Genomic DNA, 20,646 nt, shown 5'->3' with positions numbered 1-20,646 from the left:
AAAGTAATGAAACATTTTTTATCTTGTATCATTGCATATTTTTAAAACGGTTATCCATCCTACTTGGGATTCTGCTCGATGCTGTTTAACTTCTATAATGGGATGAAACCTGCAACTGAAATGATGATATAAGTGAACACGGAATTTTAACATAAAATATGATAGATCCGATTAATGAATGTTACTATATTATCATATAAATAGTCTTAATTTTAAAATCTCGATTGCATATGTAATTCTTGTAGATAATTTAATTACATATATAGAGTCGTGAACCTATATTATGTTATGAGAATCATTTTCCTTATGAAAATTGTTGTATATATTTTGCTTATTTGTTTATGAATGTTAATAATTGTATTAAATATGGGAAATATTTTTCTTATTTATATATTATAGTTAATTAAGAAAGATTAATTAATAATAATGTTTCATTATTTTGTTAATTAAAAATGTCGAAAAAATAGTGATTAAATAATAATATATTTATGCCGATAATATTTTGTGACAAATGTTACATTATTTTACGTCATTATTTAGTACACTGACAACGAATGATGAAAAATGACCTTAAATCATCGTAATGATAACATCTTGCTACTTGAGTCAGAATATGTCATTATTAAAATACATTTCAGGACTGTATCAGGAACAATATCATTATCACACTTATTTATTACAATTATTTATTAAAAATGCGTTACACGTAAATGAATCAAATTTTATTATAACTCGTTACCCAAATAGCAAAATGCCAGCAGTATGCTAGCACTGTGCCAGCAGATCCGATCATGACTTCGCAACAAATTTCAAGCTGCTGCTTCCCAATTAAGTTTAGTTTTTTGCGATACATCTTCTCATCATAGAATAATGACAAAAATGCGATAAAAATCGAGCATTGCTTGCTGTCCCATTGTGTCAGCAGATATGTAGCAGCTATCGTGCAAAGTTTGCCATATCAGATACTGGCAGCAGAAACGCAGCAAAAATCGAACACGACGTGACGACAAAATTGCGGCAAGTGTATGGCGTGATCTGCTTTATCAGGTGTGACAGAGACGCAGCAGAAATCGAATACACCCTGTTAACATAACTTGTTGGCAAATTAACAACAGAAATCGAGCAAATTCTGTTTCATAAATATTTAAATTGTTATTACTAAAAAATTTTGAAAAATGTCTTTATTATTTTTTCTCTATTATCTCTATATTCTCTATTATCTCTTATTTTAGAAAAATAATTTTTAATTATTTTACTAATGATGAAATTAATATATTTTTTACAGCACAAATAAGTTATGAAAAGTTTCTTAAAAATATAAGTTATGATTCTTTTGATTCTTATATAACGTATCAAATAATATATCAAACATTGTACATTTTATATAATGTACTATTTCCGAGGTATTACACTTCGTTAACTACCTTGTTGGACAATTACGTCTTCCATCAAGCGCAGACATAAAAATACGTAAATAATAAATGGATGTTAAATGTTGAATATGATTTTGCTTATATAGAAAGTTTGATAAATTTTGCATGCAAGAAACGGACACAACCTAGCGGTAGTTTTCTAATTATTGTGTTTAGGGCCTCTTTCACCAATCTTCAGTTAAGCTAACCGACGGTTAACTCGATCATCATCGATTGTCAACGACTGAGAATTAAACTGTTTATTATAGATAAGTGTTCTTATAATCTTTATTTGTATTTTATACTTTTGTGTTTACACTTGTTTGTAATTACAATTTCATCTACCAAGATATCTACAACATGAAAAGAATATTAGGTTAAAGAACACTTAGGGTGCGATCCATTAATGCTACTAATATTGCCAACACTATGCAAGTGAATCGGTTTGAAGCGTTAAAATAGTCGGAATTGTATTTACAAACATATATTCTGCGATCATAAATTTTGATGAGATAAAAGTTATATTACCTTATGTTATTAAGACTTTTTTAGAACCATTATCTTATATTTATGAAGACAACGAAAATTTCAGAACAACAAGTAATTGCACATATCCCAAAAAATAAAAAAACATTTATTTTTTTAACTTATTTAAAATAAAATTACATGTAAATCATTATAGATTATTATAACATTACTTTAGTTAGTCTTAACAGCCTCCTCTTCAGAAACTTCTATGTTATAAATTATTCTTTTATTATATCTTTTTCCTTTATTATATCTTCCTAATTTTATGATTTATCTCTAAATATTTGATGCAATACACAATAAAAATAATTTTGAAAAATTAGTACAATAACAGAAACGAAACATGCATTACACGCAAAAATAATTAAATCGCCACACACTACTTACCATGATATATGCTTTTGTCCGTTAAGCTTTCCCGCGTTTTGTACATTCAAACTGTACACTTCATTTCCAACTCGCTCCTAATACTACTGTTTGGAGAGGTTTAATATCTATAATATAATACATGAACTATATATTTTCAGTACTGGCAGTGAATATCGGAATGCAGCCACTACTTCTCCAAGCAGTAGCATTGGGAGCGAATTGAAAGTGAAAATCTATGACGTATTAATGACGTCATATGTGCTATTGAAACGCTTCGAAGTGCTAAGTGGACCGCACCCTAAGGCCCGATTCCACCAACGTCATTCCAGTTCTTCGCTTAGTTAAAGTGCGTTTAGAATAAGTGTTACTTAAAATTTGCTAGTATTGCACGAATGCCACGAAAATATTACTTGGTTACGTGGAACTTTTGATAGTAATTTTTCATGTTTCAATATTGGATAATTTAAGATAACTTGTAATATAGTCATAAATACTGCAAGGACACAAGAAAAAAACCAATATTTATTTTTAATCTAATAATTAAGCTAATAATAAGCTAATATTAAGTTAATAATTTAAGCTAATAATTAAATTATTATATTAAGAAATTGCGAAAAATTGATGTGTCTAAGAAAATGGTGAAAAAAAGAATGGTGAAAATAGAAAATTTTCGATAAAGAAAGATGGAGAAAGAAAGAGGAATTTCTTTGATCTGTAATAATAATAAAAACGTAAGATTGTAACGTTACAATACAAACATTGATTGTAATTAATTTAATATAAATTTAGTTGTGTCATATCTCTATTTTTATTAATTATAGATGACTGAGGAAATTGAATCAGAGAAAAAGAGAGTACGTAGCACAAATTACACAGCAGAGGAAAAGCTGTTCTCATAAATATTATTAGCAAATATAAAAATATCATTGAATCCAAAAAAACAGATAAAATATCGTGGAAGGACAAAAATAATACTTGGGAGACTATCACAAATGAATTACTGGATTATTTCTAAAAAATTACAAAATTACTCGTTTTTTGCCACAATTAATTATTGTAATTGACATACACTATAACTATTATATATTGTAATTTGTAATACAATTTTGTAATAAAGTGTGCATGAGATTTTACAAATATTTTAAAATAATAAATATTAAAAAATAATAATAAGAATATGATATTTTTATCTGATATGTGCATAATTTAGACGATCTTCAATCTGTTCTAGTATATGTAGTAACAAAATATTTCTGTAATCGAAATCTTCGAAAAAAATTTAAATCGTTATATTTTTCAAAATAATTAGCGCATGTATATTTCGTGGTATGCCGTAAATAACTAGATCAAATGCATCTAATTCATTATCGTCTTTTAATACATCGAAATGTAAATCTATTTTTCTGATTAACCTCCAATATATAATTTATACAATACGCGCGAATAATGGTGACGACCAATGGTAACAGATTTCTGTTCCTTAATATTTCTTAAGCGGTACTGAAACTATCGTTTAAAATAAACACAACTTAGAACACTATAAGTATTACTTATACGTTGATGCAACAGACTTAAAAGTTAAAGTCAAAATAGCATTAATGCAATCGGGCCTAAGTCTCGGTCTACAATAGATGATTTAAGCCTTAAGCCATAAGAAATTGACCAATCATAGTCGATTATTCTCCTATTCTTCGATTACGATTCGTCCATTTCTTATAGCTTAAGGCTTAAATCATCTATTGTAGCTCGAGATTTACATTACTTTCTGAGCATTGAATTATAGTTGACACTTCTGCGGATTAACCGTCGGTTAACTTAACCAAAGATTGGTGAAAGAGGCCCTTAATTGGCTAATCAGCGTTGGGTGACACCCGTTTGACCACGTCCCGATTGACCACTAGCCACTCACAGCGCTTGCACAGTGGAAAAATTCTAGGCACCGACCCCTATGAGTGGTTGTGATCAATCGGGACGTGGCCAAACGGGATTCTCCCATCAGCGTTGTGTGCTATCGGATCTCTCTCACTTGATTTTGCGCTAGTGACTTTCTTGTAGATTCCTCTCGTTCTGGTGCCACAATGTAAAATGGCAGCCTCGTGTTCTCGTGTTTTCGCGATCGGGCAATTTCACATGCGTAACAGCCCATAATTCACGGTTCATCATCAGGAAGTTGGTGCTGACCGATCTCTCGCTGATACGGATAAAGCACCGTCCGGGCACCAGGGTAAGAATGATATTACGATACGCGAACGCAAGAGAGATCTATCACGTGGAGATACGCCGCATCTCGAGAGGAAAATAATACGCGCGAGTGCGCGTGAAATTTTGCTGCGGCAAACGGTTACATATGTATTAATACTGGGTGCCATATTGCGTTTCAGGATTCAAGTTCCGATAGACGAGAGATAGCGGGCACGGTGCGTCATTATCTTGGATCATCTCGGACGAGCGCGGATATCACGTTGAGACTTCGTGCATCATTTGAATTTTCCCTTTTTTTTTTCCTCTCTTTTGTGCATCATCATGGACGAATCCGATCGCGAAGAGACTGCACACTGGCGATGACGATGCTCTGTGTAGTATGAACAATAGTGGCTTCTGTGTACACAGTGTATCGACAACGAGAGACTACGGAGTTCGTGCGAATTCGTTGGCGACGGCGACGACGGCGGCGACGGTGACGATCGATCGAAAAGATAGAAAGATTCTTTCAGATCAATTCTTGTGTGAAGAGCAGCTAGTGGTTACGTGTGTGTTTTGTGAGCTCCCGTCCGTGTTGTGCTCGCCATGACGTTGCTGTGAAATCGTATCTCAATAATATCAATCCCGATGTTGGCCATAGGATTGCGCCAATGTAACTTTCGTGCTTTTAACGAGGAGGAGAGAACCCGGGGTGGCGGCGGCAGCGGCGGCAACTCGTGGATACCGAAGAAAGCTTCAAACGCGTTTGAAGCTTTCGAGGTCGTATTCATGGAACTATGAACCTGGACTCGTTGTCTTTTACTTTGTCACAAATCAGTTATTTGGTTGCGAATTTGAGTAAGAAAAATTTCGAGGACAGCTGTCGGGAGATATCGGTCGTGAGTATTTGCGCTGCAACTTGAAAAATTAGAATCGGTTTTCACCTAATTTTCAAGAATCAGAAATCATCAATCTTCCTCTTTTTCCTCTCATCTTGTAGCACCTTTCAAAAAATTAATATCATTCCCCTCCCTTCCCCTTCCCTCCCTCCCATACTCCCATGCACTTCCTCTGTTCACGGATTATTTTGATTTCTTTTACCGATTATCTTAATTTATAGAACAAAAAGCAATATATTCGTATACCTTTTGTCTCGTTCACTGTCGATCTCCCGCCAATACACGGCGCGATATCAACGTGGATGTTATGCTACGTAATGATGTGAAAATCGCGTATGTGCGCGCGTCTACGATCTCTATATCAAATCACATTGTATCGAACATGTTTTGAAAATCTGCTTGACTAATATCCATCTATTTATTATCCTAACGTATCCTTTCGAATTGTGCGATCATTTTTTGTATATGTATATGATCGGTAAGATGTTTACTCTGTCTTAACCTCATAATGAGATTCAACATTTTTTATTCTCTTGCTCGATCATTTTACGTTTTACATTCTATCTCTTAACACCTTTTTATAAATTTATTACAAAAGTAGTACAAAAGTATAAATTAAATCTTACATGTATTGAATATAACAATTTATAAATAAAACAAGATATATAATTCATGAGTTTATATGTTATCGATCAAATGCTAAATAATGAGTTAATTCTCATTTTTCTGCAGTTGGTGCAGTGGCATGGTCTAGAGGCAGACCGACATTTGTTGCGCTGTCTGATCTCATGCGTTGACTTTTCCAAGGGTGAGCTGTCAGATTCAAGTGCAAAAGATTATTTTCAAGCTAAGCTGTTGAAACAGGAGTGTAATAGCTTATTGAGCAAACCTTCTTTTATATCTACTTTGTGCTTTGCAATAGATAATCCTTTACATCATCAAAAGGTATTTATAAAAAGTTATCTATTACTATTGCTGTAAGCAGATTGTACGCTTAAATTATATCTATCAAACACTAAACGTTTTATATATATTTTTTCAGTCATTAAATCCCTCTCAAAAGTTTTTTGTCAATTTGAAGAAAACACTTGGCCTGACCTTAGTGCAAGAGGTCGCATTTGCGATTGCATTACAACATTCGGAAAACGCTGAAATTCGTGCTTTAGCCTTAGAGCATACTCAGAAGCAGCTACCTGAATTGATAAAGAATTACATAAACTCTGAGACAAGTAACAAGCATCACGAAGGTGGTTTGCACGATTCTTTGCCTCAGGTTCTTCATCTGATACTTAGCCAAGCTTTTCATACTGCCAATCCATATAACTTACCTTTGGAAACAAAAGAGAAATTCCTCAAACATTTACGACGTGACTTTCCTCGTGAACTGGTGCCAGTGGTGCTAGCACCATTCCTGTATCCAGGAGACGAGGAAACTCTGCAATTCAAAATTGAATTAAACATGGCTGTCACTCAAATGGTAAACTATTGTCATTTAACTGTATGTTTAATTAATTGCGTTTAATAATTTCTAACATTGCAATGTATTTTCCAGGATAGCAACACTCTTGTAGAATTGATTATGGAATTGGGATATAGTTTCACCAATAGTGTAGAAGAATGTCGATCGGCATTAACAGGTTTAGGTGCCAGAGAAATATCGCCGGCATGCGTCGCTCGCGTGTTGGCGCAGATGGCACGTAGCTGTAGTAATCTCGATGATGCTGGAGGCCTACAAACGTTTTGGGGTAATTCGACTACCTCGCAAGATTCCAACAAGGAGAAATCATCGGATAGTACCATTTCCACAACATGGAACGTTGAAGTATTTATTCAAACGTTAAAAGAGCTAGTAAGTTTTTGTCACATTTTTATAATTGTTTTATTAATTAATTGTGTTTATTAATTTTATATATAAGATTTATCAAATATATAACTACGATTATCCGTTTACGTTTCAGCAATCTACATTATCTTGGAATGAAGTTATCGTGAAATTAGATCATCCAGAATTTGTTATTAAGGACAGGCAAGGTTTAAATTTATTGATTACGGGCCTCAAGTTAGGTTTACAGCATCAAGGATATCCGCCTGACGTGTTCCCTGTCGAGCTCTTTTATCGACACTGGGATAATGTTGAAGGCCAATTCTCTCTGATTCAACAAATTCTCAAATGTCCAGATATATTTTGCTTTGCCGATTATCCGTACCATTCGGTAACAGTGGATGTACTGAAAGCAGCTCCCGAGGGTGATAGCAAAGAAGGGCAAATATGGCGATCATTGAATATAGTGGAATTGCTTCTACATATGGCTGAAAGAGGCTTATACAATCCTGTACAGGAGATATTCAAGTGGCCAGTTCAGCATTGCCCGGATGTACTTGTCTTGGCATTATTGCAAATAAATCCACCTCTCACATTATTGAGACAAGAACTGTTCACTACGCTATTGCCGATTTTTCTTGGCAATCATCCGAATTCTGCTGTGATATTGCATCATGCGTGGCATGTCAATAACTCCAAGATAAAGACAATTATAATGCATGCCATGGCAGATTGGTATACGCGTGGTGATCACGATCAAACAAGACTATCGCGAATCTTAGATGTCGCACAGGACTTGAAGGCACTATCCGCTTTACTTAATTCGCAATCGTTTCAGTTTGTTATTGATCTTGCCTGTTTGGCATCTCGACGAGAGTATTTGAAATTAGAAAAATGGTTGACGGACAAAATTAGGGACCATGGGGAGGTTTTTGTCACTGCGTGCGTAAAATTCTTACAACGACGCTGTCCTCAAGTTATGGGCCCTGGTATCAAGGAAGATCCTACAGTTCCCAAGGCAAGCCAACTACCACAGGAAACGCTCACTACGATACTAGCTTGCTTGCAAGTTTGCGCCGGGTATATTTTCTTTTAAATTTATCGATAAATTTATCAACATTTAACGTACGACAAGAATTACATTTAATTTTTCTGTTTTTATGTATTATAGAAGTGTTTCTCAAGAACTCTCGGAGCTAATAATGACAATGGTGCAGAATTGTAGTCTAATGCTGAGCAAGAGCACTATGAACAGACCACCACCGCCGGGAGTTTTAAGACATAGAGGATTAGAATCGTTTAATCCGGCAACTTTGGGTAACCAGGTGCTTACATTTATTTTTTTTTATCGATGAATATTGCACAATTTTATTAAAATAAAATCACACACGTACAACTATTATCTCACTACTCATATGTACAACTATTTATATTATTTTTCAGTTGTTTTCTTCGAAACAAGTGGATCCTCTTGGAAATCTTAGTACAAGCCTTGCTTCTATGGGTCTTAGCACGGGTCTTGGACCTCCAAGTAATTCCGCATTTAATTTGCCTGGAGCGCTAGGTCCTCTCGTTTCAGCACCTGGCTCTCCATCGCGACTAATGGGACCTTCGCCAAGTCCGTTTCCCATGTTGCCCTTATCTTCACAATTACACTCGGGTCCAGTTGGTACTCAGGGACCGTCTGTACTCCCCGGTGGTACAATAGGTGGTTTAGGACGTCTTGGACCGCCAGCTGGTATTGAGAAAGCGAGAATGCAAGAAACCTCTAATTTATTTCCAGATATGGGACAAAATGTATCCAAAGAGGTCGAGGATGAAGCTAATAGTTATTTTCAACGTATATACAATCATCCACCGCATCCGACTTTGTCGATTGATGAAGTACTTGATATGTTGAAAAAATTTCAAGACTCCGGTATCAGAAGGGAGAGAGAGGTGTTTAATTGTATGCTGCGAAATCTGTTTGAAGAATACAGATTTTTTCCACAATATCCGGAGAAAGAATTACAAATAACAGCACAATTGTTCGGTGGGATTATCGAAAGAGGACTTGTTAACAGTTATATGACACTTGGGTTAGCATTACGATTTGTCCTTGATGCACTTAAAAAACCAGAAGGTAGTAAAATGTACTATTTCGGTATAACGGCTTTGGATCGTTTCAAGAATCGTTTGAAAGAATACCAGACCTATTGTGAGCACGTCAGAACAATTCCACATTACAACGAATTCCCACCTCATTTAGTAGAATATATAGAATTTGGATTGACTGGAAGAGAACCATCGAGACCGCAGGGTCCGAAAACTTTGGCGGATATGCTAACTCCAGTTACAACTACATATAAAACTATGACTACGACTACTATTACAACTAGCACCACGCAAGCGAAACCGTCTACGACCCCGACTACGTCTCTCTCTGCTAGAGTGAGTTTGATAACCAAAATTTTCGAAATCTTTTCAACACATAAGGATCGCCATACGTGCATATATATAATGCAACATATTTATTTTCGCAGCCTTCTATGCCCTCGGTCGCTAATGCAACTAATATCGATACGTTGCTCGTAGCAACGGATAAGGAAGAGAAAATTACGACACCGCCAGAGGCCTTGCAGGATAAAACTGCTTTTATCTTTAATAATCTCAGCCAACTGAATCTACAACAAAAATGTGACGAGATTCGCGAAATTGTTACGGAGGAATACTGGCCGTGGATGGCGCAGTATCTAGTAATGAAACGTGCTAGCATAGAGTTGAATTTTCATGCTCTGTACTCAAATTTTCTGGATTGTATAAAATTACCTGAAATGAACAAGATGGTTACGAGAGAAACATTCCGAAATATTAAGGTGAATAAAATGATAAATTTTGCGAATATTTTATTTATCTGATACTTCTTTTCAAGTATCAAGTTTTTACATAAATCTTTTAATTCAGGTTCTTTTACGGAGTGATAAAGGAATAGCTAATTTCTCTGATCGGTCTTTGTTAAAGAATTTAGGACATTGGCTCGGAATGTTAACGCTTGGCAGGAATAAGCCTATTTTACAAGTATACCATTATTGCAAATATATTATATTATGTAATATTATATGCTCTGTATAAATTTTATTGCTTTTTAATTATAGATAGACATAGATTTAAAAAGTTTACTCGTTGAAGCATATCACAAAGGACAACAAGAGCTACTTTATGTAGTACCCTTTGTTGCCAAAGTGCTCGAGAGTTGTGCCAAGAGTCGTGTCTTTCGTCCACCCAATCCCTGGACTATGGCAATTATGAACGTTCTAGCCGAATTACATCAGGAACCTGATTTGAAATTGAATTTAAAATTCGAAATAGAAGTACTTTGCAAGAATCTAAGCATCGATGTTGGAGTAAGTGCGCTAAATGCTCGTTCAATACTAATTGTGCAGCGTTATTTATTATTTAATAAAATTCTATATTGGTTTTCGCGCAGGAGTTAAAACCAATCATCTACTTGAAAGATCCTGAAAAATTGCGCAATTTAGAATATCAGTTGTCGCATCCGAACAAAAAATCGGAAACTACTAGCAATCAGCAGCAGTCTCAGGGACCTATAGAAGAGTTGGTTGGGTCCACAACGCAGAGTGGCACTATCAATCCTCAAACTGTGCCACCCGCAAATACTACACCTTCATTGCCAGCTGGCCCACCAGAGCCAAGATTTAATTACATGGATATATCTGTAACAGGCATTGCTAATATATCTCAACACATCACTATCAACAATCAAGTATGGAAGAGTTTTTCCACGAATTTTGATTATCTTTATTAAATATACATTACGAATAATAAGATTAAATAATAAACATAATTAGGATACAATTAAATTATATATAATATATATTTTATGGATGTATAATGATTTCAGTTACCATTATTCCAAACGCATCCTCATTTGAAGCAATTTATTCGCCCTGCGGTTGAAAGAGCTATACAAGAATGGATCCATCCTGTTGTTGATAGATCCATTAAAATAGCGCTTACAACCAGCGAACAAATTGTCAGAAAAGATTTTGCTTTGGATCCAGAGGAAGTGCGAATGCGCACAGCAGCCCGTCATATGGCGCGTAATCTAACTGCTGGCATGGCTATGATTACATGTCGTGATCAGGTAAGAGTCCACATAAACTATTGCTATAAAATTATAAAAAGAAAGTTTACAAAACATTAAGTAACTTTAGACGAAGAAAAAACTGTTACATAAATAATAAAAAATATTTTTTCTTTTTATAAGAAAGTCATATAGTTAATCTTGAATTCATCTTGCAAAAATGATTCTTAATTTGAATTCAATACAATAAAAAATAATTTATTTTTAAACGTTTTCATATCTCTAATAATTAAAGATATAATTGTAAAACAAATTGACATTTAAAACAAGTTATAATATCATTGAGTTGCTGATTAACTTTTTATCATTTTGCACATATAGGTCCTGGCATCGATCAGTTCGAATTTGAAACAAGCCTTTCTCGCCGCGTTAATTAGTATAACCCCACAACAAAAGGAACTCGTTGAACAAGCGGCAAATGTAGTAGCTACCGATAATATGGAACTAGCGTGTGCATTCGTACAAAAAACAGCTATCGAAAAAGCGATACCCGAAATAGACAAACGATTACTCAATGAAATTGAAGTACGAAAACTTGCTCGGCAAGAAGGAAGAAGATATTGTGATCCTCTTGCTAAGTATCAAGCTGAAAGAATGCCGGAGCAGATAAGACTGAAAGTTGGTGGAGTAACACCTCAACAAATGGCTGTGTATGAAGAATTTGCCAGAAATATTCCAGGATTCCTACCACTTTCCGAACGGGATACTCAAACGCTTTTCGTACCGAAACCGATTTCTGTAAGTATCATTTATTCGACATTTGCATGGACATTTATTAAAATATTCAAAAAATTCCTTAAATAATAAAAATCTTTATTTTTTTTTATGTTTTAAAGGAAGTTCCACTCACTGCATTTACACCAAACTCTGCTGTGGCGGTTGCTACGGCGCAACAAGTAGCCTATGGAACAATTAGCAACGATGAAGTAGGTACAATGTTGGAAAAACTTGCAGCGGAAGTTGAAGTTTTATTGGCTGCTATGGTACCTGCAGCACCTCCACCGCAGAACGCTGCCCTTCATAGCCTTTTAGATGCGATTATACTTACGAGAAGATCAAGAGATGCCGGTGCAGCTATGACATTATTAAAGAAAGTGAGTTACGCATAAATGACTTGATATTCAATTAAATTATAAGATCGCAATGTAAGATGGAAGCATGACCGGTAATGATTATTCTAGGCGGTCGAAGGTTTACTAGATGGGCCTATTTTTACCAGCGGCACCATTGAAGCTGAAAATCTAGCGCAGCGCTACAGAGAACTACACTTACGTATCTTGAAATGTCTTCAAGATCAACGCGCGTACGGTATGCAATGGACCAACAAGCACGTAACTCGTTGTCTAACGGAGTGCCGAGAAGAATACCGATACAATTTCGAAGCCGTGGACTACCTCATAAGGCACGATATCGATTTGTATTGTTTTGGGGAGAACGTCTAGAAAACATTGTTAATTATGGATATTATTTTGCAGATCTCATTTAATTAGTCTTCCACAATACGACGTAGCTTTAGCGCAGGCTATAGAAACAGGAAACGCCTTGGCAACAGCATTCGCTATGCAGTTGGTTCAACTCTATTTGATTGACGAGAGACAAGCGACTCATGTTACCGAAACTGACTTATTCCATACTATTGAGATAATGGCTCGAATGGCGCATCATCGAACGCCACCAGAAGGGTATTATTATATTATTTTTAATGATGACATTATTTGACGATCGTAAAGATAGAATAGTATAAATGACTCTGTCATATTCATTTTTGTACTTATATTCAGAATACATATACACAGAAAAATTTATATTTCAGAATTTCACTGTATAGATTGACAACATTAGTAGATTCGCTACGCGCCAATCACGCCGATTCCGGCGTATTGGTAGATCGAGCTCCAGCAGGGCCTACGGCACATATTCATTCCGGAATCCTGCAGGTGAGAGTAAGTAGATTGTCCAGATTATTCAATCCAAGTAGATTAATTCAGCAGTATTTTACATTATGTTTGTGATATTTGTCGATAATTGTTGATATTTGTCTTAATTATTTAAAAAAAATGTGATAGATAGAATCTGATACTATGAATATTGCAGCTTCTACTCATTTGAAAAAAATATATCTGCTATTGTAAATAAAAAATATTTTTTAATAATTTACGATACTGACAAATATTAACAAAATACGATATATGTATTTTAGTATATCTCAAATCTTAACAGATAATTAACATGTGTTCATATTTCACAGGCTCGTGATTTTGATGATCCACCCGGATTAATGGAGAAAACGGAATATCTGTTACGTGAATGGGTGCAGATGCACCACAATCCACAGTATGCGCGAGATCCCACGAAAGCGTTTAGCATATTTGTACATCAAATGAATATCCATGGGATCCTGAAAACCGACGATCTCATCACGAGATTCTTCAAGCTAAGCACACAGATGTGCGTCGATCTTTGCTACCGAGCTCTCACGGAAACTGCAGCGGCTCCATCGATCATGCGTGCAAAATGCTTCCATTCATTGGATGCGTTCGTACGTCTAGTAGCACTTCTAGTAAAGCATTCAGGTGATGCTACTAACACACATACCAAGATAAATCTATTAAACAAGGTGCTTGGTATCGTGGCCGGTGTGCTGTTACAAGATCACGAAATACGCGGCACCGATTTCCAACAGTTACCATATCACAGGATCTTTATTATGCTGTTTTTGGAGTTGTGCGCGCCCGAGCCGGTTTTGGAGGCCGTGAATTTTCAAGTCCTGACCGCCTTTTGTCACACCCTGCACATCCTACGACCAGCAAAGGCATCTGGTTTTTGCTATGCATGGTTGGAGTTGGTCTCTCACCGTGTCTTCATCGGTCGTATGTTAGCCATTACACCGCAACAAAAGTGCTGGGGGATGTATGCGCAGCTTCTCATCGATTTGTTCAAATATCTTGCGCCATACCTTCGTAACGCGGAGCTTGCAAAGCCTGTGACAAGTCTCTACAAAGGAACGCTTCGTGTGTTGCTCGTGCTGCTTCACGATTTCCCCGAGTTCCTTTGCGATTATCATTATGGATTTTGCGACGTGATACCACCGAATTGCATACAGATGAGAAATCTGATCTTGAGTGCATTCCCGAGAAACATGCGTCTGCCTGATCCATTTACACCAAATTTGAAAGTGGACATGCTGCAGGAGATAGCGCATGCCCCGCGTGTTCTTACCAATTTTGCATCTACGATACAGCCATTAAATTTCAAGAAAGAACTCGATTCCTATCTAAAAGCTCGCGCGCCGGTCACCTTCCTATCCGAGCTTCGCAGCAATCTGCAAGTGTCACAAGAGGCTGGAGTGCGTTATAATATTCAACTGATGAATGCTCTAGTGCTCTATGTGGGAACACAGGCAATAGCATTCATTCGCAGCAAGGGTCATGCTCCTAATATGTCTACTATCGCGCACTCTGCACACATGGATATCTTTCAAAACCTTGCCGTCGATCTCGACACCGAGGGTCGTTATCTGTTTCTGAACGCCATAGCAAATCAGTTGCGGTACCCTAACAGTCATACGCATTACTTTAGTTGTACGATTCTCTATTTGTTCGCTGAAGCGAATACGGAAGCGATACAGGAGCAGATCACTAGAGTTCTTCTGGAAAGACTGATTGTAAACAGACCACATCCATGGGGACTCCTCATTACCTTCATCGAACTGATCAAAAATCCGACGTATAAATTCTGGTCACACGAGTTTGTACATTGCGCGCCGGAAATTGAAAAGTAAGTCTTGCTTCTTTACTTACAGGGATTAAATATTGGAAAACAATTGTTGTAATTAATTTGTTCCTTTTTTTTTTAAATGCAATTTATTATTGTTTCAGATTGTTCGAGTCCGTAGCTAGATCGTGTATGGTGCAGAAACAGGTGCCCACGACGGAGACGGAGATTCCAGAGTGATAGAGCGTTCAAACCTCGACAGTTGCTGTGTATAGTAAAATGAAAGTCAATGATTGAGTAATGTGTGTAAAAAGTGTTGTTAATGTACGGATAAACTATTATCGCGTATAAGTTTTTGAGGTGAATAGTTGCTGAATAATCGTAAATAAGTGTGTACCGATTTATATAGTGCGTAAGTGAGACAATTATTGCGTTAATATTTTAATAAGAAAGGAACGTCGATTAAGGGGAGCAAAACCTCACACACCTCATTAAACGTGTCTTTCGGACGATGTATTTCACATTGTATATTATATAATATAAACGATATTGTACACATGACACAAATGTCAGTATATATACATAATAAAGTGTATCGTGGTGGAACAAGAGTTCATCAAAATAACAAATGGTGTTCAACAAATGCAATTATGACGGGTGTTTCTCGCGCACGTGTACGATTATGGATCTGTAGATTGCGAGGGAAGTGTATGAACATAAAATAATATACTGTGCAATGCGAGATAGATGTTTCTGGACAGAGATATTGATAGGAACTACTATTATAAGCTTACAATACATTTTAAAATCTGTAAAATATATATAGCGTAGAATACTAGTATATACGTAGATATATGAATTTTTAAGAGAAAAGTAGTTACATAATGACATGAAGGACGACAGATCCAAATGTAATTTATTTACGCGATTCTTTGTCCTGAAGGATTTCTACTGTGACTTTTAGATCTTTCGATGTAGTAATTTTTGAGTGATATCTATTAAACGATTTATTAAATCTTTTGCTATATACATCGTTTGTACACACTTAAAATATTATTTTTAAATGAGAGATTACAAAGATTGTTGGTCGCGCGTGGCGTGATAAGCATCCCTCTCTTTATCGGGGAATTTCGTCGGTAAATTCGGGCTGTGCAAGTGACACTTTGCGGGATACATGATTCCCGCGACGTTTACTTCGTAATCGCCCGATAATACGTAATCATTTGTCACCTCTTGCGGCAGATCTTTCGAATCGAAGTTTTGCACGAATCCAAGACATACCTGTGGATATTTGATAAAATATTTCGAAAAAAAAATATTGGTAACATCCTTATATATCTTAAAAATTTCTCTTTTTTTCGTACGAGGCATGCAAGAAAAAAAAAGGACTAAATTCACCTGTTTTTTGAATGTAAATCCGTAGCCCGTGGTTGTTGTCATTCCGCAATACTTTCCGTTTCGATAAATAGGCTCGCTACCCCAGCACCAGGTATCGAACTCGAGATCGTGATCGTTTAACAGTAACTGCACGTATTTACGTTTGACTCCTTGCTCGCGCTGCCTCAAAAGAGCATCTCTGCCTATGAAATCGACTTCCTTCTGCAAAATGAAAATTTTATATAAGTTTATATATAATAATTTCTTTAAAATATCAATCCTTAAAATATTTACATCAAATTTTACTCTCCACGATCTTCCGCATTCCAAAGGAGTGGTAAATGTATCCAAATCTTGTCCCCAAAATGCATAAAACTTTTCAACGCGTAATGCTCTCGTTGCATAATAACCAGCATGTTTCACTCCATATTTCGCTCCGGCCTCTATTAGCCTTGTATAGACATGTAATGCAAACTGAAATTACAAAGTTCAAAAAGTTATAAACTTTTGTAAAGTAGTAAGGTTTGTAAACTTTAGATACAATTTATAAATCAGAAAGAAATCTATTTTTAACGGGATACAGCTAAAATAGTATATAGTGTAGAATAACGATTACTTGTTTGGAGTTTTTACCTCGTTTGGAATATACAGAACATAGCCAAGTTCTCCAGTATGCGTTAAATTCATTGTACGAATGCCATTGGCAAGCCCAACATCTAGTTCCTAATAATAAAAAGCAAATAGATAATAACGTGATTTTAATTTTTTTAGTTCAGTCGCATTACCTTGAATGTGAAGAATGGGAAGTTTTTCGGATTTAAATCTATGTCCGTCAATTCAGTCAACAACTGTCTAGTGGCCGGTCCCATTATGCAAATTGCAGTGTACGCCGACGTGACGTCAGATACAGCAACGGAACCATCTGCCGGCAGATGACGATGGATCCAGTTTTTGCAACGTGTTTGTTGAATAGTTGGGGCAATCATCATGTAACTAACGCAAAAAATTTCCAGATGTATTTAGGTATAGGTATATTTTATTTTATATACAGAATCTGCGTTATTAATGACATGGAACAATGAGATAACTTAATTTTTTTTTTATTTTTAACAGTCTTCAGAAATAAAAGATTTTATATTAAGATTTTATATTAAAAAATTACATCCTCGACTATTTTCTCGTGTAGAATCATCATTCCCTCGCAATTTTGTCACCAATAATGAACTATCAATTCGCGAATATGAATTTATTACAACTTACTGATTCGGTGCGATACGCGCTAAACTGCAATCATTCTCGTAACCACCACGATGATTCTGCATACCGGTATGAATAATACTTCCAACAGGCACATCTACGTCATTTGAGCACAAATATTGCAGCAGATCTACGACTTCCGTGTCATTCGACTAAAATATAAAAGATATTAATTTTATCTTACCGCAAAGAGATGTGTACTTTGAATAATTACCCATAAATCGATTTTCGTGAAGGAGGAATAATCACTCAGACCAATCGCCTCTCTACACGCAGCGTATTCTTGCGCGACCGCGTCGAACCAAGGAGGCTTACCAAAAGTATTTGTATAAGCTATCTTGTATCTCTGGAAACCATCGGGAAACTCCAAATCTGTTAAGCATATTTGTATAATCGAAACGGATTTCAACGGATTTTACCTACAGTTAAAAGAGTTATGAAAATATTGTGAAGATTACCACAGTCATCGTCTGGCTGAAACCAGGATGGTCTCTCGTAGCCCATGACCTGGCCGAAAACGGCGCCCGCATCTCTAAGTTTCGGATAAATCGGCGACATTCTCAGATTTCTCCCGGTTTTGAACTCGAGATGCGGATATTGCAGCGCGTAATGCATTCCAGGTACCTCTCGCACTCGGTCGCGTAGGAATTTGCGATTGTTATGCAGCCCGAGGAAACGTGAGACGTCTAACTCGTACATATCTAACGAAGTCGAGCCGTTAACTATCAATTCCGCTGTTGCGCGACCAACTCCGCCAGCGGCGGATATTCCGACCTTTGAAAACCATCATCTATATCGAAGAATTTCGAGTGTCGATGTAATTTAAGCCAGCCAATCAACTAACCGTTTTCATTCCAGCGGCAATGTAATAATTACGTATTTCTGGCGCCTCTCCCACGATCCATCTGCAATCTGGAGAGAACGCTTCGGGTCCGTTGCAAAGTCTCTCGAGAACTGCATTTCCTAAACTCGGAATCCTGTGTAACATCTGTTCCAACAAAATGTGAAAGTGATCCCAATCTTCTGGTAAAAACCGCTTGTCAGTGCTTTCTAAAATAAATAAAATGAGCTTTTTTATAAACACATTTATAATCACATTATACAAATACATATAATTATCAAAATTCTAAATAATTTAGTAATATCATTAAACGAATAATTAGATATAATTCGATACAAATTAACATTAAAAAGAATTTTATTCATATCTAACCAGGAATCGTGCCATCTTCAAATGCTGGTTTCGCGACTGGCTCGAAACCACCGGCTAACAATCGTCCTTCGTTTTCTCGAAAATAGACATATCCGTCCAAATCACGTATAACAGGTATCATCGGGTCTAAATTAGCAATAGGTTTAGTATGCAAATAATAATGTTCTACTGGATGCAGTGGTACCTAAAAAACAAATGAGATATTATTTTCCATCAGAAAATTTTTTGCGTTAAGTACCGAGTACTGACCTTGACATATGGCTCACTGAGTTTACCTACATTCCGCGCCCAAAATCCAGCGCAATTTACAAAATGTTGGCATTTGACGGTGCCACGCGTTGTCTCCACCGCTCCTACTTGGCCATTCTGATTAATAACTTTTGTAACTGCGCAATTCTCAAATACTGTAACTCCTAGAAGGAGAAATATTTATTTTAAAGGCAGTTCACAATCAAGTCTTCGTACCTCAATATTTAAATGTTACGGCACCTCTTTGTCGTGCCTCTTGAATCAAAGTCAAACAGATTTGATATGGATCACCGACACCATCTCCTGGAATCCATAATCCTCCAATGAGATCTTCGACATGCAACAATGGACATAGATCCTGGATTTCTTCTGGCGAAACTAAGTGGCATTCGATATCGCGCGACCTAAGATATTAATAAATTAAAAAATAAAATTGCCCTCGTATCATCATGTCTACTAAATATTTACACAGATTGTGCCTTCATTCGCCTGAACGAGGTCATGCGGTCTCTGGTTCGTGCCAAAGAAAGACTACCACATTGCTTCCATCCTGTCGAGAGACCTTTCTTCTCCAACTCCTCATATAAAGCAATGCTATCCTGAGCAAGTTTTACTTGCGTCAGACTGGGTTTGAAGGCTCCCACTAATCCTGACGCATGCCACGTCGTTCCTCCTCCTAATCTAATATGATAAATATATAAAATAATTATTTATATACAAAATATATATAAAATATTTATATCTATATAAACAGTTATATCATAAAAAGAAAATTAAACACACTAGTACAATAAATATATATGTATATATATATATATATATATATATATATACACATTTAAACATTTATATATATATATATATATTAAAAAAATACATTTAAAAAATACATTTAAAAATATTTATACCTGCCACTTTCTACTAAAATAGTTTCCGCTCCTAATCCCATGAGGGACAAGTGATATGCCACAGCTCCTCCCATGACTCCACCACCACATATGACAACTCGTACTTCTTTAGGAAGCGCATGTTCCGAATTGTCCGAATTCGCGTCGGTCACTTTCGTAGCTACTTCTCCAGTTTTGTGATTGCTAGAAAAAGCTTTTCTTCCCCGCACAGTGCATCTACTGTACAAGCATCTCGACTGTTTCCACATTTTAATGAATACAATTATAAAGTGTCTCCACTACTTTATGTGATATATCCTATTATTTTCTTCGAGTTGCATACAAAATATAATAAACGCGGTTTTTATGCAGCCAAGCATCTTTGAAGTTTGATCACTGATCACAATAGCCAGAGGAAAATCGAGGAAAGTTATGATCATAAGACAGCTGCTAGATTGGCCAATACAATGGCCAGTACTCATTATAGGTAATTGTCGATTCTGGACTTTCATGTAAATAAACTTTTGGGTGAACTCGCATGGAGCAGAATAGGCAACTGACTTACGATATTTCCCTAAAGATTTGATTATGATT

The 20,646-nt window shown here is 36.1% G+C and overlaps 2 protein-coding genes and 1 long non-coding RNA gene across 6 annotated transcripts; 2 read left to right on the top strand and 1 right to left on the bottom strand.

Annotated features, from left to right (window-relative positions):
- The first annotated feature begins 1,563 nt into the window (after nt 1–1,563).
- Nucleotides 1,564–3,446, top strand: LOC105430154 (uncharacterized). Its single transcript, XR_968181.2, has 2 exons — nt 1,564–3,040; nt 3,131–3,446. It is a non-coding gene; the product is annotated as an uncharacterized LOC105430154 (long non-coding RNA).
- Nucleotides 3,447–4,388: 942 nt separating this feature from the next.
- On the top strand, nt 4,389–16,098 carry Not1 (CCR4-NOT transcription complex subunit 1). Of its 4 annotated transcripts, none has more exons than XM_011643535.3 (20): nt 4,389–4,533; nt 4,691–5,389; nt 6,122–6,334; nt 6,432–6,866; nt 6,942–7,238; nt 7,348–8,291; nt 8,383–8,536; nt 8,655–9,641; nt 9,734–10,066; nt 10,155–10,268; nt 10,346–10,594; nt 10,678–10,974; nt 11,113–11,355; nt 11,677–12,093; nt 12,192–12,449; nt 12,537–12,757; nt 12,831–13,037; nt 13,169–13,298; nt 13,604–15,132; nt 15,234–16,098. In XM_011643535.3, exons 2-20 carry the CDS (start codon nt 5,288–5,290, stop codon nt 15,307–15,309), a joined length of 7,206 nt encoding a protein of 2,401 aa, XP_011641837.2. In that variant the 5' UTR covers nt 4,389–4,533; nt 4,691–5,287; the 3' UTR covers nt 15,310–16,098. The 4 variants fall into 4 exon arrangements, with proteins under 4 accessions (XP_011641837.2, XP_088933216.1, XP_088933217.1 ...); XM_089077091.1 differs by having other exon boundaries at nt 4,460–5,389; nt 8,655–8,919; nt 8,995–9,641; XM_089077090.1 differs by having other exon boundaries at nt 4,459–5,389; nt 13,169–13,292.
- LOC105430287 (pyruvate dehydrogenase phosphatase regulatory subunit, mitochondrial) lies at nt 16,051–20,525 on the bottom strand. Its single transcript, XM_089077097.1, has 14 exons — nt 20,074–20,525; nt 19,634–19,846; nt 19,406–19,569; nt 19,166–19,329; nt 18,917–19,100; nt 18,548–18,753; nt 18,162–18,477; nt 17,918–18,075; nt 17,707–17,855; nt 17,232–17,439; nt 17,080–17,169; nt 16,741–16,920; nt 16,468–16,668; nt 16,051–16,350 (listed from the first exon to the last, which is right to left on the bottom strand). The coding sequence occupies exons 1-14, from the start codon at nt 20,319–20,321 to the stop codon at nt 16,141–16,143; spliced, it is 2,691 nt and encodes an 896-aa protein (XP_088933223.1). The 5' UTR covers nt 20,322–20,525; the 3' UTR covers nt 16,051–16,140.
- Between the last annotated feature and the right edge of the window lie 121 nt (nt 20,526–20,646).

Source organism: Pogonomyrmex barbatus, unplaced genomic scaffold (assembly GCF_055798465.1).
Source record: "Pogonomyrmex barbatus isolate J1 unplaced genomic scaffold, ASM5579846v1 scaffold2, whole genome shotgun sequence".
NCBI classification, from domain to species: domain Eukaryota; kingdom Metazoa; phylum Arthropoda; class Insecta; order Hymenoptera; family Formicidae; genus Pogonomyrmex; species Pogonomyrmex barbatus.
The sequence above is the reverse complement of the archived record's forward strand: the minus strand, read 5'-3'. Positions and strand labels throughout refer to the sequence as shown.

Coding starts and splice junctions, on each gene's coding strand:
- Not1 (XM_011643535.3), top strand. CDS start 5,288: ATGAACCTGGACTCGTTGTCTTTTACTTTGTCACAAATCAGTTATTTG. Junction 8,292..8,382: donor TGCTTGCAAGTTTGCGCCGG/GTATATTTTCTT, acceptor TATGTATTATAG/AAGTGTTTCTCAAGAACTCT. Junction 13,299..13,603: donor CCGGAATCCTGCAGGTGAGA/GTAAGTAGATTG, acceptor CATATTTCACAG/GCTCGTGATTTTGATGATCC.
- LOC105430287 (XM_089077097.1), bottom strand. CDS start 20,321: ATGTGGAAACAGTCGAGATGCTTGTACAGTAGATGCACTGTGCGGGGA. Junction 18,754..18,916: donor TGAAGATGGCACGATTCCTG/GTTAGATATGAA, acceptor TATTTATTTTAG/AAAGCACTGACAAGCGGTTT. Junction 17,856..17,917: donor TCACGAAAATCGATTTATGG/GTAATTATTCAA, acceptor TTTATATTTTAG/TCGAATGACACGGAAGTCGT.